Consider the following 24,913-nt stretch of genomic DNA (forward strand, 5'->3'; position numbering starts at 1 on the left):
ATGAAAACAAGGCTTAGTTTCTGTGCTAAATGCTATTATTCAGAACAAACTGCTTGCTGGAACCAAGCCCCTGTTGAATAGTGCAATGAACATGGGGTGCATTAGGTCTGAGAGCAGAAATGGTACAGCCACAGCTTACTGAGTAGCTGTGGGCACAGCACTATTTAAGGATGCTGAAGGTAGGAATATTTTCAGTCAACTTCCTGATTTGTCTTTAGGAGAGCTCAAGCAGCTTGCTCCAGCTCATTTTTTATTCCCCATTTAGTTCTCCATATTCCTGGAATCTGCAAAATGGAAAATATTAACTGGGAAAATGTTTTGCCCTTTGCTGTAATGTGGTCTATTGACTTCATTACAGCCCTTGATCTGCTTTTTCTTGGCTCAAAATTGAGTTACTAGGATTGCACTCCCAAGTTCTTCTGGGTGGCAAAGAGCCTGTAGAAAGTTGGGGTTTTTTTAAGAGTTCTTTTTTAAAGATACACTTTTGGTTTAAATTTTCAAGTAATACATGACTTCTCTCCCACACCTTGTTAAAGCAAAATTGGTAAGAGGCTTTAAGCTTTAGGATTAGTTCCTAACGATTTAGTTAAAGAGTCACTTGACAATTAATGACAGCAGACAGCACAAAACCACCCCCTGCTGTGAAAGCCATCTGCAGTCCCAGCATCTCTCCATTTACACACCCAGAAATCTGCTCCTCCTCCTCCAAACCCCAGCACTGCTGCTCTTCACCAGAGTCTTTGCACCCAGCATGCACACTGGTCTTATCACAGTTGTCTTCTTCAGTATTACCTAACTTCTAAAATCAAGATCAGGCATTTAATAGATTCAGGGTTTTTTATTAGTTTTTTCATGTGAACATTACAATTTATAATACATCATATCTAGTTTGACTTCCAGAATGAATCTAATTTAGTACATCATGGTATTAGTAAAAACAAGCCTGACAAGTGGGCTAAACTTCCAACTAGTATCTTCATATCCTTCAGACAAGGCAAGCTAGAATGTCAATCACTTTACAGACATTTAAGTAGTGTTTTCCAAAAACCACCCAGCCCCAAATTAAACTAGGAAGCGAATACAATTTAAAGCAGGAAAGATTTGGTCATTTCCCTCCCCTCAGCAGAATTTAATCAACAGCTATAGTTTTGCCTCATTACAGTTCTGGAATCTCAATTAAAAATTCTGGAGTCCGTTGGGATGGAATCGCACGTGTCAGTCGCTGTCTTCAGGGGCACCTCCTTAGCGGTAGCCGGGCCCGGGCTGGGTGTAGCCCTGCGGCCCGAAAGGGGGACGGCTGCGGGCGTAGGGGTTGGGCCCGCTGGGCGGGGGGGTCATGGTACTGCCAGGCGGAGGGGTGAAGCCGGGCCGCGGCTGGAAGGTGCCCGGGGCCGCCTGGGACCCGCTGTAGGCGGCGGGCTGGGAGGCCTGCGTGGTGTAGGGCTGCGGGGGGAAGCTGCCCGCCGGGTACTGCGGCGGCTGCTGCGCCGGCAGCTGCTGCGCCTGCCCCGGGAAGGCGGCGGCCGGGGCCGGGGCAGCCGCCTGGCTGTAGGCCGGGAACTGCTGGGCTTGCTGCGATGGGGGTTGCTGCTGGCTGTAGCCTGCTGGAAAGGCAGAGAGCAAGGTGGGGTGAGAGACACTAAGGAACCGTGGGTGCCTGCAGAAAAACCTTTTGCTCCTAGTGCTCACAGTGACAAACGCAAAACGATGCAGGAAGCACAGAAAAGGCAAACCAAGCGTGAAATGCGAGTTTTCCTGCCTTTCACATAAGCACACGGCCGGGGTTTTGGTGCACACCGTGGCAGCACAGCACACTGACAACAGCTACTATAAAACAGTTTTCCTGTGACTGACAAGAAATGAAGAAAAAAAAAAAAGGCAAGTAGTCTTTTCCTTAAAGCACACAAAAAAAATATAAAGTCTTCATTGGCAAATGAGGCAAAATTCAATCCTTTTCCCAAATAAAACCTCCTAATTAAACTGTTTTGACAATACTCTCAGGGTTTTGTATTAAAAAAAAATCATAGGTGAAATCATAGGTGTTTTCAGTTCTTTAGCATTAAATGTGAAAAGGTTAAGTAGAACAGAACACTTTAGCACAAAACTTCCATTTACACATGTCCCAAATTTGATTTTTCTGTATAACACTAGCTTCCAAAAGGAATTTCTCTTCTCAGAAATTTTAAAATGGAACAAAGTCCTTTCATGACGAAATAGCTACTTCTATCCATCATGAAACACACCTGCAGCTACTTGCAATGAAACCTCTCCAGTGACTGGAATCCTGTCAGCATTAAACACCAGACACACAAATTATTAAAACTGCACAGCCCTAAATGGAAAGAGTAAGGGTAAGAATGCACTGCAGTAAACTCACCTTGAAACTGGGATCAAAATTTACTCATGAGACAAACCTCTGAAGGGTCCATTTATACACCCATAAATAGCCACTGTTGCCTAGCAGATCTACAAGAATGGGAAGGTATCCTGCTCTTGGGGAGACATGGGTTTGAAAGGAGACAATACTCATGAGAACTAAAGCAAAATGAACAAAAAGATGCTATGACTCAACATCTCCAAAGGCTGCTGTCAATAGGTCCTCAAAGCAAACTCTTAACATTAATTGTGAACTAAGTTATGACAAACAGAGGTGCCCCAGTAAGTTTCTGGTGGCATTTCATTCATACTTGACAATGATGCTTGAAAGCAAAACTCACATTGCACTACAGCTTTCACAGGAAGATCAGTAATATAATGGATTAGATGATGGTAGGATATGTCTAGAAAGCAGATTGGAACTCCTTTGTTTCCCCACTCAGTTTTTAAGTCTAGAGTGTCAGATAGACTCTTCTACTTCCAACAGGCTTGCTACTTCTGAAATTATACCTCAGTACATCTGCCTCTGTATTCTAATTAGAAACGGGGGGGGGGGCAAGAAGTCTGCAGAGAACAAGATACCATTTAGACACTCAAACCAACGAGCTCTCACACAGTGCACAGGAACAAGGTCTGAGGCACAAACCTTTAGTCCAAGTATTCTAGGGTTCTTATCCAAGCTAAGCATGGAATTTCTTCATGAGCTCTGCAAATCTTCTCATCTATATAAAAAGTGATGCACTCCGAACTGTGCACCAAGAAAAGGTCACACTGTCTCTGAGTCACTTAATGGGAGTCTTTCGTTTAGTTTAGGAAGGATTTTTTAAAACAAGGAATGATAAATGCTTTGTATAATTTTCTAAAATTATTAAGCAAAATGCAATTTGTTACAGAATCTACTCTTACAGGTTCATCCCTAAACCTCATCTGGATTATCATTCCTAGCATATGCTATGCATTCCTAGGTGCCAGCTGCTCCCAAAGGATCTGCAAGTTCTGAGGTTGTTTATTTTGGGCATACACCAAAGCCAGCTTTTTGTATTTCACTGCAGATACTGTACATAATCCTCTAGTGCACTAAAATATTCTTCTGCTGAAAGTCTATTGGCACCTTTATTTAAGGTATCAGCAAAATCAAAAACTAAAAAAGAAAAACTGTCAAGAACTAATTAACTAACTAAGAAAGAGAAACTATGAAAGTGTCTCTGGGATTTACAGTATGTCTATTAGCCAAGGATTTACTGAATGAGAACTACAGTGTTTACACCAGTAAATTTTGGACACGGAAATCATTCTAGATGCAAGAAATAGGGGTCATCTTTAGCCACCTTTGATATTTAAGGAAGCTAAATTGAGATATTTAGTCACTTACTTGCTAGAATCTCATGACTGCAGAATATAATCGTGAAGGCTGCTCACCCTTAAGGTGATTAATTTTGCCTGCCTTTCTAACAAGGCATTCTGCTGATTAATAATGAGGTCTGCCTTTGGTCATAATCAAGTAGGACTGAACTTTGACTACATATTAACAACATAAACAGCTACAGCTCTCTCTTCCCGGCAATTTCTGAATTGTGCCAGTTCCCATAAGGAATCTGGGCAGCTGAGCACCCTGACCTGCCCCACAAGGTCAGGAACTGAAGCTTGACAGGGTCAGGCACTGCAGGAAAGGTCCTTCTGCTGAGCTGCTGTTGCAGAGCTGCTTACCTGGGTACTGCACGCCGTACTGCTGCTGGGGCTGAGCCTGCGGCTGCTGAGCAGGGTAACCAGGCTGCTGGTACTGCTGATACATCTGACCTAGGGATTAAAAATGCATTTCGTTGAAGCCCAGTACCCTGGTGCATTACAGTGAATGATACCCTGACAGTTCAACATCACAGAAACAAACCCAGTGACATCAAAGTACAGATTTTAGTTTCTGAAACATGCTGCTCTGACTAAATGAAGTTTATCTAAAGAGTTATGTGAGGCTTACTATTGCACATTTTCAGAGCCTGCCAGAATCTATGCTCCTTAGTTAGCACTACTCTGGTGGGTAACAGACCAGGAATCTTTAAACATCTTCATAACTGCTCTAGAACTTACACTGTAAATAAAAGTACTTCAAATGTTAAACATGTCCTCAGATTGTCCATTTAGATTAGCTTTTTAAGACCATTTCTGCAACCAAGTACTGTAAACAAGTGGTACATTATTTATGCTGACCACATTTTCCAGATAAGACATCCACCTCTTAGCATTGCCAAGTTTTCTTAAGAGACACAGCGGTATACACCCGAAGCAAAAATAAAACCATATATCCTTAAATTTGGTAGTCCAAGTCAATGCTTATTTTTCCTACATTCCCTGTTTTCAACTTCTTGGCAAGAAGAGGCAGAATATTTGTTTACACAACCTATGGGTCCTATTGAGGCTTTATGCTTCTGTTGTTTTTCAATCTAGAAAGCCACAGCATAAGAAAAAAATCAATTATCTGCCAAAACTAAAGCTTAGCTGAACTGAAGCAGACATGGAAACTTTACTATTATGAAGTGTTACTGTACTATTATTCATTCTGCAAAGATCAGCAGACTGTATAAATAGACTATAAACTCTATGTTCAGAGCTGCACAGAGACCAAAGCAACTCGACTGTGCTCCAAGTTCCCCCAGATAGATCCCTGTCCACACTGATTTAAAGTAACTCCTTATTTCTTCTTTTGCCTGTATTATTTGCAGCTGAAAGTAACAGTATTTTATATTCACAGTAAGGTGTTTAGAATACTTTATACTGATGCAGTCACTTAAAATATGTTTTGGTGTGCAATTATTGTGGGATGATGAGAGTGCAAAACACAAGGCTTGAAGAGAATTTAAGCCTGATAGCTTGATAATTAAGAATTAGAAATTCAGAAAGTTCTCTTTCTGAAGCTCATTTGACATGGGGAAGTTCTGGGAGAATAACCAGCAGGCTGCCTATCTTGGGATAGTTCCCTACAGGCTAACGGAGAGACCACACTGGCACCTGCTGGAAATCCCAGGTAAAGGGATAGCTAAGAAACAGCATGGAGTTTTACCACAGGTTTCTGAGAAGGTTTGCTGTCTTCTCCTGGGCTGAGATATTAGTGACAAACAGAGAGGTGTTCCAGTGCCATTTAAGAAAACATTCTTAATTTACAGCCATGAATACAGGCAGGGATACTCTGGGTCCTCAGACAGAGTCTTTTCTTTCCCTGGATTTTTATTCTGAAAACTAGATGAACTATAGCACTGATGTCTGGTTTTGTAATTAGCAGTGCTTATTGCAGTGAAGGGTCTGCCAGCATTTACCATTGTTCCTGTGCACTGAATAAGACTTTTAGTCTGATTCAGAATATAGACCATTTACATATATTCACACAATATTCTTTTCCCTAGAAGATCATTAAGTGCTTATGAGACTGAGATTTCACATGTATTTCAGCAAAGACTAAAAAAAGCATCCACATTGGTATATAATTGCTTCTTGTGTGTGCTCAGGACTGAATTTAATGATAGAAAAGCAGAGGCCACAAGACACAGCACTGTACTGGAACATCTTTGCTGGATCAATTTAATTCAAATTAGTGAATGCTGAAAACTCCTTAAGGGAGGCAGCCCTTCAGTAATATCAGCACACAGAAGTGAGGTGACTTTGATATTCACATGTAACAACCTAATACCCAACCACAATCATCACAGCATTTACTGGCAGAGAAAGCCATTAAAAAAAAAGCCCGATACACCAGAATGACACATGATTGGCATCACCAGTTTACTTATATCTTCAAAATACTGGGAAAGTGTGTGGGGGAAGTAGAGCTTGGGGAGTTTTGGGTTTTTTAGAAAGTGAACTAATAGTTTCAAACTAGTTCCAAAACTAGTTTCTAACAGAACCTGCTGTTCACCAGCAGTGTCATTTATGTGAGTCCATCCTGTATGAAAACCTAACAGTCAAAACCTATCCAAAGTTCTGGCTGGGTTATGGCTTTGTGGGGACAGTACAAGCCCCCAAATTACCACTGGACTGAGGTGATATCAAACCTCAGTAAACCTCAAAGAAGGCTTCAAAGAATCACTTTGGAACACTTTGGAATAAAATTGATAATCGCACTTACATTACCCAGCTTTGGTGAGAGAATGCTGTTTACCACATACGTACCACACACAGCATAAGCAATGTATTTCTAATTTCTAATGAACAAAGACAAAAGATACTTCTGATCTCTTCCCGAAGACTGAACCACAGAGTGAAGAAAATATAATCAATACTTAAAAGATTGCAGTAGCAATAATAAAAACTACATAAAACTACAGATCAAACCCTTTATAATTAGTGCTGTTGCACTATACTTTCCTTGACCCAAGTTTAGAAAAATAACTACATCTACTCTGATACATGAGCCTAGATAACATCTCCCCAAGTAAGATGAGTTTTACTGAAACAAACACTTTTCCCCTTCCCTGGTGTTAGCAGCCACACAGGATTCCAAGCTAGCATTGCTAGTGCTTTTAAGTGTTTCACTTCTTTGTTTCAGTTCCAGTTTAACGGCAACACTTAAAACTTCTTACCTTACTGCATTAAACTAAAGTAAAAAAATTAAAACTCATAAAATGCAAGTTCAGTAGCTGAGAATATGGTTGCTGAACATTAAGTTTTCTGGCTGCCAACAGAAGAACCTGCAGCCCTTTTTTGCAAAAGTAACTTTTATATATAAACACCGAACTGCTCTATCTTTAAGCTACAAAGGTGTCTCTTGCTATGTTATAACACTTGACTAATAAGCAAAAAAAGGCTGAAAGCAGCAGAAGTGTTTCATAAGCTCCACTTCAACCAACAGGATTCATACCTTCTTAAATATTATATATAAGTACCATCTGTTCAAATGCTGTGCTCGATCAAAATATTACTTATTCCCTTCAGGCAAGACAATCCAAGTGACTATGGATACTGTGATCACCATCTCACACTTGTCTGAGCCATTACATCAGTAAAGCAAGCATCAGGGGGCTCTCACTTGTGCCTACACCAGCACAGAAACAATTTTATATTATTCTTCATATGGAGGAAGAAGCAACAAAGCAGGTTATCTCAAAGACAGTTTAATCCAGAAGCATGAAGGTCTGAAGGCTCAGCACACTTAGAAAATAGCACCAGAAGAAATGATGCCCAAATGTAGGAAACCTCAGAATAGGTAAATTTTGAGAAATTAAATAACATTTTAAGGGCATATTGCAAACAAATGTGAATACCAGAGTTAAGACCTTAACTTTAAAGGAGAGCCAGCTGAGCTGTCAGGAGTTATAAGGAACTACCATGCATTTAAGATGGTTACAGGGTTTAACCTGACTAGCACAGAGCCATACACAAAAGGGAAGCAATGAAATATTAGCTCCAGTCTGTTAGGTAGAAATGGTGAGTAAACAACAGTTTTAATACATAGTAGACAAGTCCACAAACTGTTACTTGAGTGAAAGCTCAACACAACACACAGTGTATGACACAAGCACAGATGCAAGCAGAAAACAGTACCATGAAAATTCTCTCGTGTTACACCACCCGCCCTTTCAAACAGCCACTGCTCCACCTGCTGTTTTTGTATGAACCAGCACGGGCAGTGAGGACAAAAGCTGTTCTGCCTAGGGGCGCACATCGATTTGCAGTTTGGTATACACTTTGGGTCTGCTAATTCAAGGCAGAATCAGACACCATCCTTCACATCCTGGACAGTAGAAAAGCACTCTGCTTACCTTCCACCTGCCCTGTCTGTGGCTGTGTGCTGGGGTAGGGTGGCTGCTGTGCCTGAACCCCAGGGGGATGGGCTGCAGAAGAAGAGGAAGCAATGCTGTCCGGTGTTCCTGATCGCTCCTCTGCAGGGGCACTGGGTGGTCCTAGAGGAGCAAGAACAAAATACAGTATGTGAAATGAACACATACACAGTTGGAATTAAAAAATTCTAATACAAGATCCCTGCCTTGCAATGTTTTTAACATTTTTTCCACTTCAGATTTACACGTGTGTCATATCCAAGTTAAAACTAAGAACTAAGTGTATATTTGCACACCTACACTTTCATTTGAAAATACTCGGGGCGGGGGAGGTGGGACACGCAGGCAGAGGGGGCAGAATTTTCCACCTATCTCTAGGTCACTCAGATTTCATTCTTCTGAGGAACCTGACTCATTTGTGAGATAAAACCCTTAATGACAGCATATTTTTATTTTTTCAACAGCTTCTAGTGTTAACTGTTCACACACACACACACTGAGGAGTCGCCCATGTTTGGACACAACATGCACTTACCTACTATTTCTTATCTGAAGGAAAGGTAGAAGGTTGCATGGAACTATTCAAATGGATTAGTGTCTTACTGTGAAACACATGGACCAGGCCACAAAGTGTTTTACTGATAGTTAAGCAGCATGTGAACAGAAAACCTCCAAAGAGGTGTTAAAATCACATTCCCAGACGGGATATGGCAGGCTTTAGTCTAAAAGCAATTGTCTGCTCTGCTAATTCTGAAAATATTCCACCTGACACCCAAAGACAGCATGGAAACTGGGAATTCTGATTTTCTCTACATTAGTAAGAAGTTCTGAAACACACATGTGAACAAATATAATATACTACAATTTAATGCAAAATATTTTGTTAGACACAAGGGAGCTTAAACCTGGATCGTTCCAACTGTATGAATGCTAAGATACACTATTTTCAAATATATGCTTTAAGTTAAGCACAAGTACTAGAACTGCAATACATCTGCAATTTTAAGATAGTTACATTTACACAATATAAATATGCATCCAACAAGTCCCTAATTGTGTTTTCATGTTAACCATATTAAGGGAAAGTTAATTAAATCTGCCTACTACTTGATTCACATTTATATACATAACTGCAGGATTACAGCTTTAGAAATGGGATTTCTTACACCCTGCTTAAATGGTCCTCTGTGGAGTTCTCTGTACATTCAAAGAACGGTCAAGTAATTTCACTCTCTCAGAAGAATTATGGAGACACAATATTGAAATATCCCTCATCAAAATATTAACTGACACTGACAAAACCACTCATTCAAAAATTAACTCAAATTTTCTGCCAGTTGTGCTTCACTTGCTATTGCTTACTTGTTCAGATAGCCCACTGCAAGTTTTCAAGTACCATCTGGTTTGTGAAAGAACCATGCTGTGACAATACCCAAAATGTGCCATGGAGGAAGAGATCACACAACAGGCCTAGTCCACAGACCTGTACTTCATATTGAACTTAATCACTGTCTGTGGGTACAACTTTAGATACTGCACAGTCACAATCAGTGCAGATCTGTTCCTTTTACTCCACACTTTTGCCATGGCAGGCATACTGGAGGAACGACCTCCAGTTCCTACTGGTTTCCTCATCTGTATCATTACTTCACACAACATATAAAACTCACTTGCTCTGGAGATGAGAGTACACAGCAAATCCTGTTAGCTAACAGCGGTTTCACTCTCATGTTTCAATTAACCATTAAACCTTGCCAGGCCCGCACAGGTTCTGTGCAAAATCACTTCCCTAAGTTCTGCATCACACTCCTTATCACATTCTACACTGCTTTTCTAGCTTCAGTTATCCTGTCTCAAGTTGACAGCATTCAGTTTAGTATAATCAGTTTTCATATGCTTAGCATTCTATTACTAGGGCCAGCAGTCCTTCAGCTCTTCAAAAATAAATATAATTCAGACAAGTACGTTATTACTTTCTGTTAACAGTGAAAAAGTTGATTCTATTTACTTCTAAAATGAAACAGAGAAAAGGTGGGATCATACAACACATTCTGAATTACCCAAACAGCAGAAGCACAAGCCAAGAACACAAACTGCAAGACCAAACCTTAAAGCAGAGCAGTGAGTTCTACTATCACTGGCAGATACCAATTAAGTTAGTCCACACAATAGCTTTAAATAATTCAAATTTTAAAAAATGAAGCCATTTTGTACTCCAAGCTAAAACACAATGCTAAAATCAACAGCAGCATTTCAATATTTTGTATACAAAAGTTAGCACACAGATACAACACCTTAACATAGCAAGTTTTAGAATTCTGAAAAGACATAGTGAACACAGAACACAGCTTAATACATCCAACATAAAAATGCTTTGTCACAAATCAAAACTGGAGCAATGGATTATGAAAAGGTTTAGCTTTCCTTCTCACCAGCCACATCCTTACCTGACACCTGATCATCTGTCAAGCCAAAGGCTGACATGACATTCTTGCTGATTTCATCCTGGTTCTTTAGCGGATCGAATGCAGACATGCTCGCTGCTATAACTTGAGTGGATGGCTTAACGTTAGCGTCAGCAGCAGCAGGCTTTTCGTCCCTACCATCTACAGCATCTACAAAGCAAAATGCCCAGTTACCAGCTCTCCAGAACTGAAACACCAGCGCACACACACACATTGCACTACAGCAACTGCAACATCGCACAGCTGGGGGCTTTATAATTGTAACTGTTCAAATGTGCATGTTAGGATAACAGTGAAGAATCACTGATGTATTTGAAACTGGGATGGATCACAAAGCTTAGGTTTCTTTCACAGTTACTTAAAGATACACTAACACTGTGGACTATCAGTAAAATATATCATGTGTTATAAAAGTCAAAGGCACAAAGCTCCTGCTTCAGACAAATGAATTGCCCACAAAGAATTCAAAATTAGGAAAACATACAGGATAGTTCCAATTTATTATGGTGTTTTATCATCTGCAGTTTCTGGTTTGTACTCTACCTTTCTCCACTAATTTTTCCTACGCTGACAGGTGAAGTTGAGATCTGTGCAACTATAGAAGTAGCTGAATTGATCAGAAATGCCTTACCTAATACTGCCACATTTTCTGTTAAAAGCAAACAACTACAGATAGATACAGACTGGCTAGTTTTGTTTACACTCTTAGATCATCACTCTAACCTCCTTCCAAATAGTTTGTAACCAGAATCCATGGTATTTTACTGAAATTACTAATTGCATATATTGTAGGAACAGGGCTGGGATTTTTTTTTAAACAACAAAAGCAGTAAAATTTCAAAGTGCAAATACAAAAGCAACATTTCCTAAAAGGCAGGCTGATGTTCTCGGTTCACCTCTTTACTCAGAGCACTCTACTTAATGACTTTGTCTAATTATTTTCTGTGTCCAGCTTACCTAAACTCTGTAGTTAAGCACACAGAGATACAGTATTTGCAGTACAACTGCCCTAAGCTAGATTAATACCTTGAAACTGTGATAACAAGACTTTCTTTCCCATTTTGCCCTCCCCCAAAAATCCTGTCCCACCCCTACCTGCACCCTCATGCTGCTTACCCTGAGACAGCTCTGATGCTGGTCTGAGCGCAAAATGTGTGGATTCAATTTCCTAACCTGGCAAAAAAAGTGGATATAATTTTTGCTGAATTCACTTCTTACTGTTTTAGTGAATCAAACTTGCTTAGCAACACAAGATAAGCACCAGAGCTATCCCAAAGTAAGCAGAGGGACTACTCAACTGCAAGCAAGAACTCTTCGCCAACAACAAACTATTAATTTGGCTAAAAGCCCTCTCAAGACATTGCTGGAGTTCACAGGTGTTAGTTACAGTGTTTTACTCCAGACACATCAAACAAAAATTCTGTCTCTGAAATAACTAAAGCATTAAAAATTAAGTTCTGGGCAATCAAGCAACAATTAAGAATGATCCTTGTTTTACTTTGTTAAACAGCACACCACTCTGCAAATCAAAGCAAACAACTCTTTGCCAGGCTGCCTACCACTCTCAGGCAGATTAGTGGAAAGCCCTGGTTCCGCTGGTGGTTCTAAACAGTCCAGTAAACGATTGACTTTATTGCGAAGTTCTATCAACTCTCGGCGCAGGTACTTCACCTGGTTAGATTCTAGGGGTCTTGGTTGTCCATTCACTGCAAAACAGCAAATAGATAAACTTAAGACTGTAGTAACATCCAGTTTAAGATGACCAAAAAAATTCCAACTTTTACTTGCTTGTAGCATCATCATCCTTTGTCGAGTTTAAAGTGACAAAGTTTAGTCCACACAGACTGAACTCATTCTAGAGCTTACTGTTCCTTTAATATAATCTCAGTTCAGCAAAAGCTACAGTATCAAAGCAAAGTCCACAGTAAGTGTCTGCATTGTTTACTCATTTCCCTGAATATACCCTGAATGATGCAGTGGTTCTGGAAAGCTGTCCCTTTAGAACTAACACAGTCCACACAACACTGCAATTCATTAATAAGGTCAGTGTCCAGGTTAAAGGCTTGGAATTACATGCTAAGTTACCTATGGTAGTTTGAAAATAAAGAACTTTTACACAAAGGCTAAAGGATAAATGTTAACATCTATTCAACTCCAAGCAACTAACACTAGTTTGGAACAGTATACTACTGCAAGATAAGTGTCAGCTTCAAATTCTCATGCACCTGTGAAGAAAATCCCACAAATGCTAGAGTGGAAGAGAACATGGAAAAGAGCACTAAGGAAGAAAGAACCACTGATCACATGTATATGCACACATGTCAAATACTTTAATGCTTTTTACACTTCGAGCAAGTGTAAAAAGCAGTAATTTCCGCGTCCATTAAGTTTGAAAGTGCCATGAAAAACATCAAGAGAAAATAGGTATTATGTATTAACTCAGCAGTACCAACTTATTGGTTTCATTTTCTTCACCTTCTGACAAATAGAAGTATTTTGTACCTCTCAGTGAAGCCCACTGCCTGAATTTTAATAAATATTATGTAAAATAAATAGAAAAATACAGTCTACTATACTTACCAAACAATGTCAGCTTAAGTATCCTACTGCATTGAATTGCAAAGGAGAGATCTGAGCTATCAAAAATTGTTATAAGATCTCCATCTAAAAAGAACAAGAAAAAGTTACATTAAAATCACAGCCTATGACTACTGAGCTTCACATCAGGACATGTTCCTTCATTACTCAAAAATAACCTTCGTATTTGACTGTGAAGTCACTAGAAAAAATGATTATTATTTTAGTGCAAGAACCAGTGTGCAGAGAAATTGTGCACAGAAGGTAAGACAGAAGCATGAATGGCTCCAAAAGGGAGTTTTCTGACATTAGCCCTTTGATGTTCCATATAGTTCATCATTCTTTTATGTTTACATACAGGATGAAATATTAGAGCTAAGAATTCATGAAGTCCAACACTAGGAAGAAGTTAAAAGTGAAATGCCTATGCCAAAGTGGCTCCAGAACCATGCTGTTCATGAACAGACAAGAGTCAGATAAACGGCACAAGCCAAACCCAATTCAGTTTTTAAAAACCCAAATAAAATTTCAAATGTCTAGAACACTTCCTCAGGTTACATTCAGAACATGAGTTGCAAGACTATTACCTTTCCCTTGCTGACAAACAAAGTTCATGTGTAGAAGTGAATAGTAAAGATCTCTCTCAACTTTAACACACAAATAAGTATGAAGGCATGAAGACGCCAAAATAGAAGAAAACTCCTCTCAAACAGGAATTTTACACAAAGTCACAAATCTTAGTCATGGATTTCTTCCATGTCACAGGATCCTAATGAATTTGCACATTGCCATCTGTCACAGGAACTACATTAGAACTGGATGGGATCATTTATTCTTAAGATACAAAGGGCTATGCACAAAGCACTGATCACCTTTAATTGCATTAATCCTCAAAAGAGATACCAAGTTCCCATTAAGTCTGGTCTCTCACAATTTTAAGTTGAGTCAAAGAAAGCTGCGTTAACATCTTTGCTTACTCAACAAAATCACAACTAAAACAAAACTATTGTCTTTGACAGGACAGATTTTCTGGTGTTTAACATGTTCAACAGGTTATTCATAGCTTAAATGAACCCAAGCTAAGCAGTGCAAAGGAAAGAGTGGGAGCAATTTATCAGGAAAACGTGTACTGGCACAAGGGATTGCAGGAATGCTTCCTGCCGGAGCAGTTTGAAAACTGAAAACTGAGGTGAAACACCATCTAGTGAAGTTTCATCTTGAAAAGTAACAGTGTTTAGATAAATGCTACACAGGTTGGAACAAGGCCAACTCCAGGCTGCCCCGGCTCCTTCACTGTAGCAAGGGGCCTCTGTGGACAGACACAGGAACATGTTTTCTGTTACAGATTACTGCCTAAAAATTCTGTGTATATAAATTCCTTACACATTGGTGACAAGGGCAAACTGCATTTTTACGGTAAAAATTTTCAAATAAATTAATGTCTCAATATGAAGAGTAATAAAACACATGATATCAAGTCAAAAACAGCTCAGAATTTCAAAAACTACACATTCTAATTTTATCATCCCTGACTACAAGTAACACCTCTGCAAAGGAAAGTTTCCTAAATTAAGTATTATTAATGACATCTCACAGAGCCTGTCTGTCTTGAAAGAAGGTGCTTTCTTAGGTTACAAACACTAATAAAATGATGGCATATAAAATAATTTTCAAGTTTTCCTGAAAGAAATACTGTTGCCTCCCAAGATTTTTTTTATGTTCCTGTTTTCACTTTCACAATCTCAAAAGACATCTGTTGATAGCAGCATCAGTCATGGATTCTCTGAGTAGAGATTGGAAAGTCTCCACAAACAAGGGCTCCAAACCCCACCAGGCAGCCTGTTCTAGTGACACACTGCCTCCTTGCCAAAACTCATGCTCAGCCTCTCAAACTGAAATTTCTGGCTGCTGCCATCTGGTGCTACTGCAAATTGCTCACCTTCAATGATCTTTGCAACTCCTTTTCCACTGGCTCTGCCCTCAGCAGCACAGTGAATAAGCTCAGCTCCCTCCAATGCTCCCTGAAGGCCACCTGCACAAAGTCCCTCCCTGTCCTCACCACACCCTGCTGGACCCCTCTGCAGCCTTTCCAAGTTCTTTTTGTCCTGGAGTGCACACATTAAAAGGGAGCACAGACATGCAGCCTCACTGGTGCCACCTTGCCAGTGCCAGGAAGAGGAGGATCAGTTCCCCTGATGATCCATAACAGGACTTGGACAATCAGACTTCATCAAAGTTAAACAGATCTTTTTTTGCTTTGGCAGTAAAGAGGGGTGTGATGAGGTGTGTGCTCCCTCCAACTCAAGACTTTCTCCTGGTTTTCAGTAACCTTTCCTAAATGCTGATACCAAAATCCACCGGTGTCTTAACACAAAGCCCTTCTATTCCTTATTATCATGGTAACACTCTAATTATGTCTCTCAGCAATCCACAACATTGGCAAACCATCCTTTGATGCTCTTCTGTCATACCAGTCAACACTCAGATTCACTACCCGAACAAAGATGCATTTTCTAAACAGTCTCTCCTGCACTGTGAAATGAAAATGCACATCAATACACATCGCTTACATGGATTAATGTCACCCAAAAGACCTAGGATCATCCCATCTTAATTCTCCCTCACCTACTTTAACCTTTAGGTTGAAGGCATTAAGAATAATGAAAAAAATTTGTATTTTAAATTGTTAGGGGACAAAAAAAAAAAGGCTGAGAAGTACCAAGTACAGAATTTTGTTAGATGCATAAAGTCAGTTCTATGATTCCTATTGACAGCCATCAATTTATTATCCAAGTAGAGTATAGGCTAGGATTCATAAGGTATATGTCAAGCCATGGAATTGTCTGACAATTTAAGTATGTTAGATATAGCAAAAAACCTCATCTTAAGGAATGCCAATGAAGCTTAATTCCTGTTACCATGACACAGATAGAATTACACAATGTTAATTATTTTTGGTTGAAAAATAAAACAGACTTTCCTTTATTTTCCTTTCTAATCCTATTATTTTAGGAATTTATCTTTCTCAGGCCTTTTAGCATGTGTAACTCATGGTGTGCTTAAGATGCAATTTTACTCTTTGATTCATACAAATTCACTGCTGACAGTCCTCTTCAGTTTGTTTGGGGTTGAGATTTTTTAGCTGACATTGGGTTTTGTGTGTTCAAGAACTTTAAATAGGACATGAAAATTGTTTCACATCTAGCAGAGCAATTTCCTTAGCTCAGGAGTTTGAAAGCATGAATATAAAACTTGACTTCACAAAGCAGAATTCAACCTGAGGCTTCTTTTCTTTGGTAATTAATAAAATCACCACATAACCTAAACATAATGTAGGAATATGAAAGGGTAGATGAAACATTCTTTGAACACTGAAAGACTGTGCACATGAATTCAGAGAAGACATAGATGGAGGTTGTGGAAGTAGTGGACATCATTAGACCAGTTTAAGTTTAATCTCCTCATAACAGATCCAGACAAGCATTCCTGCAGATCTGCAGGGATAAATAACAAAACAGAAATAGCTAAAATGTATATATTCCAATGCATCTAATGACTGAAATAGATTTAAAGAAGAATCTTAGCTTAGCTGAAATGAAGTTAAGGATATAACAGCTCTCACATGACAAGCAAACTGAAGCCTTGTTAACCTTTTCCTTGATCACTTGCAACTAACTCTGATAGCAAGAACATTTATTTGTTTACAATAGTGATGATCAGCTACCATAGTTTACAGCAGTGATGATCAGTTAGCATAACATACACTGAAATCACAGTGAATAGTAGCACATTCTGTGCAGTGGGTTAACCCTGGCTGGATGCCAGGTACCCACCAAAGCCACTCCATTATTATGGCTTGGGGTCCCCAGGGGTCCGTCTGGCCCCCGGGGCAGCAGCCGCCGTAGGTGTCCCAGATAGCACTGTGCTGATGAGGCGCAGCCTGTCTGGGCCATCCGGCTAGCTCCGAGCCGTTGGCTACTTTAGCGAGCACTTGTGGAGTGATTTCAGCTCTTAGTGATTTCAGCTCTGTGCTCGCAAAGTGCCTCAGCAGACGCAGGGAATGAGAGAGGTGAAGGCTGTGTGGAGTTCTGCGAAGATGTCTTTATTGGCAGCTTCTGCAAAGGGTTCCAGTGACAGCTCTTCCGTCTGAGCTGGGCAATGGTATGGGTTTATAGGCTGTTGAGGGATCAGGATTTGACCTATCGCTGGGGTCGAGGAGAATACGACCTATAGCCTTACAGAGAGATAACAGGGGTCTGATGTGCGGAAGAGGGGTAGCTCTGGTCCACTCATCATGACTCTGCATTTCTTATCTTAGGCTAGTGACCGCCATGGAGGCCTTGCAGGGCCTCTGACTGCTACACTCCACCACTCCCCTCCACAAGTGGCCAGGGCAGAGAACATAGAGTGAAAGAACAAGACATGAGATAAGAACAGGGAGAGATCACAAATCAATTACCCTCATGAGCAAAACAGGTTCAACTTAGGAAAATTAACTGAATGTATTACCAATCAAAATCGGAGCAGGATAATTCACCTTTCAACCCCTTCTTCCTTTGCAGCTCTATCTCCTCCTCTCCCAGTGGTGCAGGGGCACAAAGAATGAAGGTTATGGTTTCTACCACTGCTCAGGCAGAGGAGCTCTTCCCCTGCTCCAGCCTGGGGTCCCTCCCATGGGAGAATCCTCCATAAACTTCTCCAGTGTGAGCGCATCCCATTGGCAACAGTTCTCCCGGAACTACTCCAATGTGGATCACTTTTCCATTGAATGCAGTCCTTCAAGAACAGCCTGCTCCAGCATGGGTCCCCCATAGGGTCACAAGTCCTACCAGGAAAACCTGCTTGAGCATGAGTTCCTCTCTCCATGGGTCCTGTCAGGAACCTGTTTCAGCACAGGCCTCCCACAGCATCACAGACTCTTCTCAGGCATCCAGCTGCTATGGTGTAAGGCTCCTCCACAGGCTGCACTTCCATGGACCTCCATGAGCTGTGGGGGCACATTCTGCCTCACCATGGTCAGCACAGGAATCTCTGCTCTGCTGCCTGGAGCACCTCCTGCCCACCTTCTCCACTGACCTTGGTGTCTGCAGAGCTAGTCCTCTTGCATATTCTTGCTCCTCTCTTCTCTGGCCAAACCTACATCTGTGCCATAACTTTTTTTTTTTTTTTTTCCTTTTTAAATACGTTACCACAGAGGCATTACCACTACGTCTGATTTAGCCTTGGCCAGTGGCATGTCTGTCCTGGAGCTGCCTGGCTTTGGCCTCCCCTGTAGCCCTCCCCACTACCAAAACCTGGCCATGCAAACCAAATACAGTTCTGAGACAAAGAAAACTAAAAGTGAAAGCAGGAAGTCTCTAGACTGTGAAAGACAACCAAAGAATGAAACTAATTACTCTCTTCATCATACATCATTATCTTATCTTGAATAAAACAGAGTAGTATACACCAAAAACCCCAGATGACCATACTTAAAGCACATGTAAGAATGCAAAAAACCCAAAATAACTCAATTTAATCTAATGAAAAAGCATCCAGTCTCCTTTCACCTTTCTCATTTCAGAAAGCAAAAAATGTGGTAAGAGGGAAAACAAAACCACCACAAATCCACTGACTTCCCTCTCACTAGAGATCAAGACCCAAAATATTGGTCAAGACCCAAGGCCTACGCTACTTACAGTTTTGATAAGCAGCATCTCAAAAACTTCATGAACCTCAAAAACATGTCTCAGGGCTCTTCAAAGTGAAATTATATTGCTTAGATATATGAACAAAAGTTAGGCAGCACAGGCACATTTTAAGCATCACAGGCAGCACTAAAGTTTCCTAGGAATATTAAGAGAAATGAATCTGAATGCTTCAGTAATATGGCACTTTTTACTGTGCAACAGCATAATCATCAGTCTTTAAGAGACTTTGGATTTATCACTTCATTCCAAGTTTCATTTTATGAACACCATCCCTCTGTCCCAAATTAAACAACTTACCCATGCCTCATTGACATTCAAAGCGGAAAAGCCCTCCAATCACAACTTTCTGTCTCTATGCATCTCAAATAGGGCTCTCCTCATTCTGTGGAAGTCCTCAAGGTTATATCTGTTTTAACACTAATGATCAGTATTTTCTTTGGAACAACCAATGTGCAACAGATTCAAATGGTCCCAGAGAGGAAAGATAACTTTTAATGCATATTTCAAGTTAAAATTATTTTTCTAATCTTTACTGATGGAGAAAAATAATCAAGAATTACTACCACATAGATCAAGCTTTCTGTCTTGTAATAACTTGTGTTAAGATCATACATGTTTATTCTCTTTACACCTTCAAAACCACTGAAAACTCAAAAAAAAAATTACACGAATGAACAGAAGAGAAACCTGCAATCAACTTCTTGCAACAGCAAAAAGTACACTTTCAGAGAGAAAAAACTGAGGAAATATTTCAGGAAAAAAATGAAGGAAATGCTGTTAAGAGAACATAACAGGAGATAATGAAATACAACTTCTATTGTCTGATCAAAAAAGTGATCACAAGAAATCACTTGCATTTGCCTGTGACATTGGACAATTCTAAAAGGTGAATGTTAAAGTTTCTATCCATAGATAAACCGTATCAGAGCAACAGTAGTAAATTAAACCTCAACAGCAGTAATTAAACCTTACCTTCATCTTTATATTTTATTGTGACTTCATCATTGCTCAGAAGTTTTCCTCTAAAAACTCTTTGCATCATTAGCACCAATTCATCATAAGTGATATCTTCATTATGAATAGGGATTCTCCTAATATCTTCCCCAAGCTGAGCTTTGATGATCAGCTTCCCACTTAAGTCCAGCTGCCCATTCATGGTGGATTCCTTATCACCTGCAGACCTGTTAGCAGCAAAACATTAAGAACATTTCAGAAAACTGAACTGTTAGTTATTATAATATCTATTTTATCATCATCTATCTGATGACAGTTCTGAAGCTTTACATTATCACCTAACTGGATTACTTTTACATGCCCCCCTATTTTGAAAAAGAACAAATGGCTTTTTTTTTCATTTAAGAAAAGACTGCCAGAACAAATACCTCAAAGATTTCAGGTTCTACGGTGGCTTTACTAAGGGGATCAAGCTGAATCATGTAGTATTTCCTGAACAAATAAGTGCATGGCTAAACATTGGTTTTATCATGTGGATGATCAGAACTCACTGAGTGATCCTCTCCAGAAAAGAAGATACACAATTTTTAAATTTTTGGTAACTTTGATTGGGATATTTTAACCAAAATTTGAGACTTTTAAAAGCAGTTCAGTACACCACACATTAGCTACTCGTTGGGCTCAACACATGGTCCGAACAGTCTGTTACTCTCAATGTTTTAAGAGGCGAGCAATTGCTCCAACTGAGTAGGAAGTGCAACAAAGTCACCTTGTGTCCTAGCAGCAGACAGCATATACTTCTGTTATATCTTTAACATTTTATGTAAGAAAATTTTAAAATTACCACTTTGTATTAATCATCTCTCCTTCAAAAACACAAAGGCTTTACATTTAAAAATCTGAAACTACAGCGAAGTTACTCAAAAGAGGAATGAGAGGATGAGAGGAGGAAAAAAAAACACAAAAAGAGAGCCAGGTAGTTAGTCAAATGTCCCCTCCTCTTTTCACTACTCTGGACAGGGCCAAAACAATAGATCTGGAAAGAGGAGCAACTAAAGAAGCAGTTATCTTAACATCTGAAATACAATTACAGGAGATCTTAAAATGTAGGCAGTCCATATCAAAATCAAGATTTCTGAAGCCCCATGCAGGCAAGTATGTTGTTCATTCTGTTGCACAAGAACTCTCAGAGATATGCAGATATTTTTCCTTTACCTTTAAGGATGTTATAACACAGTGCCTTATGAGAAAAATGAATTTTGCTATAGTCAGTCTATTTTTAAAGTACTGCATTGAAAATTCTCTCCAACCAGAAACAAGACACTCAGCTAAAGCCTTTAATACATTCCTTGATGCACCTGTATATATTTAACTCTACTGTTTCAGTGACAATATTTTGCATTAAAAAGATGGGGTATAATGCTATCTTTAGACTGCAATTAAATTTCTGGGGGTGTTGGTAATTAACTTAATACAAAGCAAAATTTCAGGCAAAGCCCTTTGTTTAGCCCAAAAATATACAAGCAATTATTGAACAAAACTCACTCTCCTCATCACACGTAAGACGAGGTAGGTGGATACAGCCTAATTGCAGGGAAAAGGGACCAGCAATTAACACAGCCACGTTGCTGCTGAGGCACTGTGATGAAACTGTGAGGTTTATAGGATTGTTAATGCTCACTAATGCATTAGTCGGGTTTTGCAACATAGGAGTCTTGACTGCAGGCACATCAACCCAGCCTAATTAATTTTAAATTAGATTTAAAAGCATAGGGTTTTTGCACAAGTTGGTTGGTAGTTGGGATTTTTTTAATTTAAGTATTAAAAAATAAAACAGTATTGACCCACAGGTTTGCTTTCATCTCCTTTCCAAAAATACACGTTTCTCATTACCTTGTCTGTCTTAGTGATGCTGGATTATTGGACAGTTTTCCCACCTCACTTCAGGACAGAGTTAAGGTAAGCCGCCATGCACTGTCAATGCCAGAGAACAGTAAGCTGCATCAGAAAATAAACATATTTACAGTCACACTTCCCTAGAATGACACAATTCACATCAATCTTTCACTTTAGAACATCTTAGTGAATATACTCTATTTAAAAAAGCCCTTGCTTTATCCACAATGTAACAATAATTTTTAATTTTCTAATGGCATGTAGGAATTCCTAATAGCAATGTATTCCTTTCCAGGACTAAGATCAAGAGATGATTCGGCATACAGAACACTCCAATAGGGAACACACCTGGCTCCTCCCTCTGACCCCATGGGTGAATCCTTCTAGCAACTCCTCTCTTTCACGTGCACAGCCAATTTCAAAAATCCATAATCTGATTTTTAGATGTTTCACTGCTAACCAGAGAAAAAAAGTAGGTTCCCCTTCATTCACATAAAGCTGGGCTTCCCAGCTCTCCTCTTTCAACTCAACTGGAAGTAAACTGGAACACAGAGGATGAAGGCAGAGAAAAAGCAAACCCCAGAGAAGACACAAAGCCACTCTGGTTCTCCAAGGCTGGCAGCTGCTTCCTTCATCCTGGGTATGAAGTGCTCCCCTTTAAAAGGGTTGTGCCTGCTCCTGACAGTGAGAGAGTGCTGTGACACACTAAGCAGGGGAACAGGAAGAGACTACTTTTCTGCTGCCTCACTGACATCTTATGAAAGGAGTAAGGCATGTAGATAGCACCCCTTTCACCCCAGAGCTGCTACAGATCCAGGTTAAGTTTACTGCACTGGACAAATACAGATAATGCATCAAAGACTGGTTGAACCAAAGAGTTCATTTAGCTACCCCCTCAAATTGTTTAAGTGTTAGATCTGGGCACTGGTTTTGCTTCTTCAGCATTACAACATATGCTACTCAGAAACTGTTAACAGTAAGAATTGAACCTCATCTCTAAGGCCTAAACATACACACGCACATTTTAGTGGACACAGCTGAACTCCTGTGGCCTTTCAACAGATTGAATGTATCGTTCATTTCTTGGTGCAAGGAAAGGAGCTACTGTAATGCCTTATTTACCAGCATTACCCACAGACACCTGCTATCCATCACAGACTACAAAAAGGTAGCAGGAGAATAAATGCACTTTTTCTTGGTCTAGCTGTTCTCCATTCTGCTTGAAGGTGTCCAGATTTAAAGACACAGCTGCTTGCAACTGTTACAGAAAACTATGTGAAATACTCAAATTGCTGAATTACACAGCACTGAAGCTTTTTCCCTCACTGTGACACAGCTGAATGGATGACTCCATTGAGACAGTTCTATGGAGAACACATCCAGAATGCACACTAATGAGCTTTTTAACAAAATCAGTGTCTACTTTCCTGGGGCGGGGAGGAACCAACCAACCAAAAAACGTTTATGTCTCCATCTTTCAGACTGCTTCCCATAAGAATCACACTGACATCTTTCTAACCTTCCTGGTGTACCACTTGCATTTTGCAGGTACAGACTTTTCCTCCCCTCCTGGCTCACTTTCCATTCCAATCATGCACAAATCTAAGTGCTGCATGTGGACTGGGATTGCCCAATCTAGGCCAGTCACTTCAGGATCCCCTCTAAAACCAGCATCTCATGACCACGTTGTATTTCACTACCCTTTTTGCACAGCAGCAAGAAAAACAGTCTTGCCCAGGCAGGGGAAAGACAGACACTCCTGCTTCAATCTTTTCTGTCAAAACAGGGTTAAGGATCAGGGTGATGCCGACAGAAACAAGAGCAAGCAGGACTGCCTCCCAAACGCCATCCGAGAAAGAGCCATGACTTTTCCCAAGACAGGTGGGGGGGTGACGCGAGGGAGCAGAACGGAGAAGAACTCTTTTCGGTTTTCTCCACTTCCCATACGGGCAGGCCCGGCCCAAAGGGGAACAGAAATCACAGCTAATCCCTGCCTGGCAATGAGGAGCCGGCAGCTCCTGTGGCTCCCAAAGGAAAGCGGCTGGGTGACCCAAGAAACACCGGGCCGTGCAAAGGCAGGATCCCGGGATCTCCCGCTGCCCCGGGCCCAGGAGGCCGCGGGCGCTTTCCGCCTCCCTCAGCCGCGGCCGGGGGGACGCGAGAGGTCTCCCGGCTCCTCCGCCAGGGGCCGCGTCGCCCCTGGCACCGGGGAACGATGGGGCCGGGAGGAGGTGGCGGTCGGCTCACCCCAAACCCAAAGCTGCCCCCCCCCCCCCCTCCTTCCCGCCGCTTCCACACGCGGCTGCCCCCGGGAGCAGCCCCAGCTCTCTTACTCTGGCTTCTCCGCCGTCCCGCCGGTGCAGCCCCCCCTCCCCCGTCCAGCCCCGCGCGAGTCCGGGCACGGCCGCCGCCGCCACCGCCCGTACGTGGCAGGGCAGAGAGAAGGGGCCGGAGCGCGGCCGGGCCTGCGCGAGCAGAGCGCGTGCGCGCTCCGCCGAGCGGTGTCCCGCCCCTTCTCGGCTGATATGGCGACAGCTCTTACCCGCCGTGCTGGCTTGGCCCTGCTGCAGCGAGGCCGCGCTCTGGCAGAGGCTTTCTTTTGAAATACGAGCTTTGGCCTCCGTAGGCTGGCGGTGCTCAGAGAAAAAAGGTGCCGTAAAATTCCCCTGGACTTCTTAGACACCCACACACAGGAGCCATTCGTCCTTGAATGGTCCCATCCAGGCATTCATTGCTCCTGTAGCCGTACACACCCTCACACCCCCTCACACTTCCCTGTCCTGCATTCAGAGCTTGTCCCCCTAAGGGAGTAAAAACATGAATCTGCAGCTAATTTCCTGAGTTTTGTCAATGGAAGGTGCGGGAATGGATTCCTAAGGGTGCCTCTCCTAGAGTTTCTGGAACTGGAGCTCATGTTACTCGGGGATAGTTGGGGTTTCTGCTGCCCGTTTTCATTTAGCAGTGAGGCCATGCTGTGCTGGTGCTTAAGCAGAGCTACCGAAAGCACACCTGTGCTTAGTTATTTCCTGGCATTAAAGATGCCTCTGAAAAGACACCTTTAATATCTGTTTTCTGCCGGGACAAGACAAATGTAAGAATTGTTTAATTTTTGTAGTATTTGTCCTTGCTGAGAGCTCTGTCCCTGCCTAGAGGAGGGTCCAACTAGCAGTAAGCAGATTGAAAATGGAGG

At 41.2% G+C, this 24,913-nt stretch overlaps 1 protein-coding gene across 4 annotated transcripts; it reads right to left on the reverse strand.

Moving 5' to 3' along the window:
- Positions 1-818: 818 nt before the first annotated feature.
- On the reverse strand, positions 819-24,188 carry TFG (trafficking from ER to golgi regulator). 4 transcript variants are annotated; one of them, XM_053970127.1, is made up of 9 exons: positions 24,057-24,187; positions 21,721-21,825; positions 19,846-20,054; positions 13,187-13,270; positions 12,166-12,312; positions 10,589-10,756; positions 8,124-8,264; positions 4,084-4,173; positions 819-1,601 (listed from the first exon to the last, which is right to left on the reverse strand). In XM_053970127.1, the coding sequence occupies exons 3-9, from the start codon at positions 20,027-20,029 to the stop codon at positions 1,243-1,245; spliced, it is 1,173 nt and encodes a 390-aa protein (XP_053826102.1). In that variant the 5' UTR covers positions 20,030-20,054; positions 21,721-21,825; positions 24,057-24,187; the 3' UTR covers positions 819-1,242. The 4 variants fall into 4 exon arrangements, with proteins under 4 accessions (XP_053826102.1, XP_053826101.1, XP_053826104.1 ...); XM_053970126.1 differs by having other exon boundaries at positions 819-1,604; positions 24,057-24,185; XM_053970129.1 differs by lacking the exon at positions 10,589-10,756 and having other exon boundaries at positions 819-1,604; positions 24,057-24,188.
- Positions 24,189-24,913: the final 725 nt, after the last annotated feature.

The sequence above is a fragment of the Vidua macroura genome, chromosome 2, assembly GCF_024509145.1.
Source record: "Vidua macroura isolate BioBank_ID:100142 chromosome 2, ASM2450914v1, whole genome shotgun sequence".
Classification (NCBI taxonomy): domain Eukaryota; kingdom Metazoa; phylum Chordata; class Aves; order Passeriformes; family Viduidae; genus Vidua; species Vidua macroura.

Coding starts and splice junctions, on each gene's coding strand:
- TFG (XM_053970126.1), bottom strand. CDS start 20,029: ATGAATGGGCAGCTGGACTTAAGTGGGAAGCTGATCATCAAAGCTCAG. Junction 12,313..13,186: donor ACTTAAGCTGACATTGTTTG/GTAAGTATAGTA, acceptor GCTGTTTTGCAG/TGAATGGACAACCAAGACCC. Junction 10,757..12,165: donor CACTAATCTGCCTGAGAGTG/GTAGGCAGCCTG, acceptor TTTGCTTTGTAG/ATGCTGTAGATGGTAGGGAC.